Consider the following 5,317-nt stretch of genomic DNA (forward strand, 5'->3'; position numbering starts at 1 on the left):
GGCACTCCCTCAGCACTGACCCTCCGACAGTGCGGCACTCCCTCAGCGCTGACCCTCCGACAGTGCCCACTCCCTCAGCGCTGACCCTGCGACAGCGCGGCGCTCCCTCAGCGCTGACCCTCCGACAGCGCGGCGCTCCCTCCGTCGATCATACAGTGATATGTAGGGGACCTGACTGAGATCAGAAGTAAGCATTGTCTCCCCTGGAAAAATAAAACTTTTCAGAGCAGTTATGGGAATAGGTGACCTCGGTGAAAGAGTGCAGCTTGTTACACTGTAGATGTTGGTGCATTCGCCGAGCTGGGAGGTTTGATAGCAGACGTTTTGTCCCCTTACTAGGTGGCATCCTCAGTGCTGTGGACCCTCCTGTGAAGCACTGTTGTCCTGTGCTGGTTCAAGTTTATATGGCCTGGTTTTTGCTTCTTTCAGTAGGTGCCAGTTCCAGTTGTGTGTAGTAAGGATCAGTATATCGGGTCTAATTCAACGTGTTTGTTGGTGGAGTCCGCGGATGAATGCCAAGCCTCCAAGAATTCCCTGGCTGTCCTCCGTTTGGCTTGTCCTATGATAGTAGCGTTGTCCCAGGTGAAAGTGTGGTTTTTCTTGTCTGTGTGTATTGAAACCAAGGACACCTGGTCGTGTTGTTTAGTTGCTAGCTGGTGTTTGTGGATGCGGGTTGCTCATTGTCTGCCTGTTTGTCCCACGTAGTGTTTTGTGCCGTCTCCGCATGGTATCCTGTAAACCACATTCATCCTGTCCATGGTATCGATTGGGTCCTTAACACTGGTCAGTTGCTGCGGGTTTGTGCGCTGTCATGATTCATAGCGGTCTGAGTTGTCTGGCCCTCAGTTCTGAGGTGTTTTTTATAAACGATATGGTGGCTATTGTTTAGGGTTTTGGTGTGTCCTGATTGTGTTGTGTGTTGGCTAGGCATCTGTGGGTGAAGCTGTGGGGGTATCTATTCCTGGTGAAGACCTTGTAGAGGTCTTCTTCTTCTTCTTCTTTTTGGAGATCGGGGATGCTGCAGTATGCAGCAGCCCTTTTGAAACCCAAAACAATAGCCACCATACCGTTTATAAAAAAAAAACCTCAGAACTGAGGGCCAGACAACTCAGACCGCTATGAATCATGACAGCGCACAAACCCGCAGCAACTGACCAGTGTTAAGGACCCAATCGATACCATGGACAGGATGAATGTGGTTTACAGGATACCATGCGGAGACGGCACAAAACACTACGTGGGACAAACAGGCAGACAATGAGCAACCCGCATCCACAAACACCAGCTAGCAACTAAACAACACGACCAGGTGTCCTTGGTTTCAATACACACAGACAAGAAAAACCACACTTTCACCTGGGACAACGCTACTATCATAGGACAAGCCAAACGGAGGACAGCCAGGGAATTCTTGGAGGCTTGGCATTCATCCGCGGACTCCACCAACAAACACGTTGAATTAGACCCGATATACTGATCCTTACTACACACAACTGGAACTGGCACCTACTGAAAGAAGCAAAAACCAGGCCATATAAACTTGAACCAGCACAGGACAACCGTGCTTCACAGGAGGGTCCACAGCACTGAGGATGCCACCTAGTAAGGGGACGAAACGTCTGCTATCAAACCTCCCAGCTCGGCGAATGCACCAACATCTACAACCAGCACCTGAGCTACAAATCTTCACTGAAATTCTGAGCTTGTTACACTTCTAGACAGATGTGTTTGGTTAGAAATCTGCATTGGTTATTTAAAGTTGAGAAAGTCTAAGCTCTTAGTTATGTGAGGATTGAACGAAAAGCATTCAGAGCACCAGAACTGAGGAGAAGTTAATTCAAACCTTCTGATTGGAAAGGGAAAGAAAATGTCTCTGAGTTGATGTGAATTCTGTGTACTGGATGTTTTGAACCCTTTCACACTGTGTTGTGTTTTGATTGCATTTTTTGTGTGTAATAAACACCTGATTTATTGTTAAAACTAAATCTCAGCCTGGAGTGATGATGTTTCCGTGAAAGACCACCACATTAAATAAAAACACTGTGATCTATCAAGCCGAGTTTTGTTGTGGGATCTGACTTGTTCTGTAGTGACACAAACTGAGATCAGAGCACAATGTTTCTGCTTTCTGTGTTTTGGGTTCCAGCATTTCTATGTAGTTGTGATTTAGGGTCTTGTGTTGCTGCTTGTGTTTATTCAGTGTCACTTTTATCCTTATTTCACTCTCTCTTTCTTGCAGTTCCTCAGAACGCAGTCTCACGAGACAATATCGTACTGGGCCGAATTCTGGGTGAAGGATTCTTTGGCCAAGTTTTTGAAGGAGTTTACAAAACAGCAGTGAGTCATTCAAGGGATTAATTTTTATGGTTTGTCCTTTGTGTGAGAGAATTTTCCTGGAACGTTTTCCATTAATTATATTAGGCGTTATACATTCCCAGAAATGTCCCTGAATACAGCTGTGAAACTCAGGGGATTGCCAAAACGGGATTCTGGATTCTTCCCAATACAGGGAGGCTCCTGATCTGTACAACTTTACAATTTCTCATAGAGTCATACAGCAGTCCATGCCAAACACGGTCCCAAACTAAACTCGTCCCACCTGCCTGCTCCTGGTCTGTGAAATGTAGAAAAGATGCAGTGCAGCCTCCACCCTCTCCCCACAATTGTACGAGAGGAATTGGGTCTCATTTTCCTGCTCCCCCTCACTGGATTTGAGCAACACGTTCCCTCAAACTCCTCCCCTCAACTCCTTCCTTACCTCCTGCACAACCCCCCCAACTCCTTTCCTCAATGCGTTCCCTCTGATTCTCCCCTTGTCACCTGGCCTTGACCCTGTGCCCAATGTGAGAGTTGCCTGTGATGTTGTAATTGCCTGTTGGTTACAGTCGGTCTGGGTTACATAATGTTAATTACCAAAACCCAGGAGTTCTACATGAAATGAGCAGGAAATGCTGCTGGATCTCTTAACATTAGGCTGCAATTGATCGATACAAGCTCCCTGTTAGTGACCTGACCACATCTGAGTGGGAAAGTCAAGGGAACTTGTGGCCTTGTTCATCCATCTGCTTGAGCCTATCCCCCATCTGACACTCTCTGCACTGCAATCTGAACCCCTCTCAACCCAACTTGGTGTTCCTCTCTATCAGTGGCAGACTCACCTCCCCCCATTTGCTAGCCCACTCCATCACTACCAGCTCCCTCACCACCCTCCAGATAAGGTCTGACTCCTCTTTGGAATGGTCCTGTAAAAGAGTCATATCAGACTGGGAACATTAACTGTGTTTCTCTCTCCACAGATGCTGCCAGACCTGCTGAGTTTCTCCAACAATTTCTGTGTTTATTTCAGATTTCCAGTATTGGCAGTATTTTGCTTTTAATGAGAACACCACCTTGCCTTGCCTGAAAGTGCTGTCAATTTTAGAGAATGTTTTTCTAAAGACAGTTTGAGTTTTCTTTTTTTTTTAATTTGTGAGATTTCAACAGTCACATTACTCTTCACAATCCATGTCTGCTCTTGCATTCCTGTTTTTTTTCCCTAAACAGAGAGGTGAACACATCTCTGTTGCAGTGAAAACCTGTAAGACTGACTGCTCACTTGAAGTAAAGGAGAAGTTCCTGGTTGAAGGAAGTAAGATTTGTTTACCTATGATTTGTTCTGTTTGGAACTGGATGTATTCCTGGTTACCAATGAGGGTGTAGTACAATTTACTTTGTCGCTGTATCTGTCTGTCTGATTACCCAAACTCCAACCAATATAACCATCAGGGATAGTTCAGGGAATCCCCCTCGAGAACAGGGTAAGGCCTTCACTAGCGCAGGCTACACAACAAATAATACACTAAGTGGAACGGCTCGCTTCACTTTGCCAAAGCTTTTCATCTTGCACTCATCAAGACAGTTCACAAGAAATACCAATCTAAGAGGAAAGCCAACATTTCTCCGCTTGTTCTTCCCCTTGAGTTGGTATTCTTGCAAAGTGTCCTAATAAATACAAGATGGAAAGATGTGACAAAGTGTGTCTTTATTCAGCAATGTTCAAGTTCTGAACAAAACTTGGAAGGTGTTGGGCATAGGGCTGAGTGGATGAGTTACAGATTGTTGTGCATTTATCTCACACCTTTCACTCAGTAAAATGTTGCAAATGGAAGAGAAATAAGTCAGAAGTGATGCATTGAAAGGTACAGAGTGAAATAAACAAGTCTGTCTATCAGGCAGTGCATATAGTTAAGACATAAGGGAGTGTGGTAAGGCTGGAATGTGTTTATTTCAATGCAATGAGTCTTGGGAGTAAGATGAGTTGAAAGTGCTGATTAACACATGGGAATGTGATATTGTTACTCTCACAGAAACATGGTTGAGGAAGGGGCAGGACTGGTAGCTCAATATTCCAGGGTATAGAATCTTTAGGTGAGATGGAGGGGATGGTAAAAGAGAAAGTGGGGTCACAATATTGATCAGGGAGTTGATTATTACACTGAGGAGGGAGGATATCTTAGAATGTTCCTCAAGTGAGGCCATTTGGGTAGAACCTAAAAACACCAAGGTATCACTCCCTTTGCTGGGACTGTAGTGTAGACCCTCACAACCCAACCCTCAGCCAGGGAGAGATAGAAAGACAGATATGTCCGTGAATATCAGAGAAATCCAAAATTGATCAGGTAATAATCATGGGGAATTTCAACTTCCACAATTTTTGAATGGACCTCTCAAATGTTAATTTTGCTGTCTTTCTGCCCATTCTCTGCGGCTGTAACACATTGTATTCTGCACTCTGTTCTGCTACGCTGAGGCACATTGTACTGTATGGTCTGCCTGTATAACTCACAAAACAACACCTCTCTGTATGTTAGTACATGGGACAACAGTACATCAATTAATGTTAACTGGGATAGACAAAGCATGAACGTTTGGAGAGGGCACAGTTCATACACGATGTTGGGGAGAACTCTTTAAGCCAGGATGGGGAAAGCCCTAGGAGAGAGGAGCCGATGCTGGGCTGGGATTTCGGGATTCCACGCCGGGCATGTGGCAGCTGTGACGGGGGGAGCATTTCGAAAACGGTGACTATATTCAGTGAGATTGAAGGAAATTCTGGAAAAGGACAAAGATAGAGTGAAAATAAAAGTTCTGAACTGGGAGAAGGATGATTTTAATAAAACCAGATAGAATCAGGCCAAAGTGCAGCTACTTCCTGGAAATTCCACATCAGAGACCGGGGCAGACAAGGCGAATAGAGAGAGACCGGGGGAGACGGGGGAAATAGGGGAAATAGAGAGAGAGACCGGGGCAGACCAGGGGAAATAGAGAGAGAGAGAGA

The 5,317-nt window shown here is 45.3% G+C and overlaps 1 protein-coding gene across 6 annotated transcripts in view; it reads left to right on the forward strand.

The window, feature by feature from the left end:
• ptk2ba (protein tyrosine kinase 2 beta, a) overlaps nt 1-5,317 on the forward strand; it is a 125,721-nt gene that overhangs the window by 81,477 nt on the left and 38,927 nt on the right. For all 6 annotated transcript variants that reach the window (XR_007262860.1, XM_048600860.1, XM_048600861.1 and 3 more), the window contains exons 15-16: nt 2,240-2,337; nt 3,544-3,628. Coding sequence is in view for 5 of the 6 variants with exons in the window: in XM_048600860.1 (XP_048456817.1) it covers nt 2,240-2,337; nt 3,544-3,628 (183 nt within the window). In the remaining variant the exon portion in view is untranslated. The remainder of the gene's footprint in view (nt 1-2,239; nt 2,338-3,543; nt 3,629-5,317) is intronic.

Source organism: Rhincodon typus, chromosome 9, assembly GCF_021869965.1.
Source record: "Rhincodon typus isolate 14 chromosome 9, sRhiTyp1.1, whole genome shotgun sequence".
NCBI lineage: Eukaryota > Metazoa > Chordata > Chondrichthyes > Orectolobiformes > Rhincodontidae > Rhincodon > Rhincodon typus.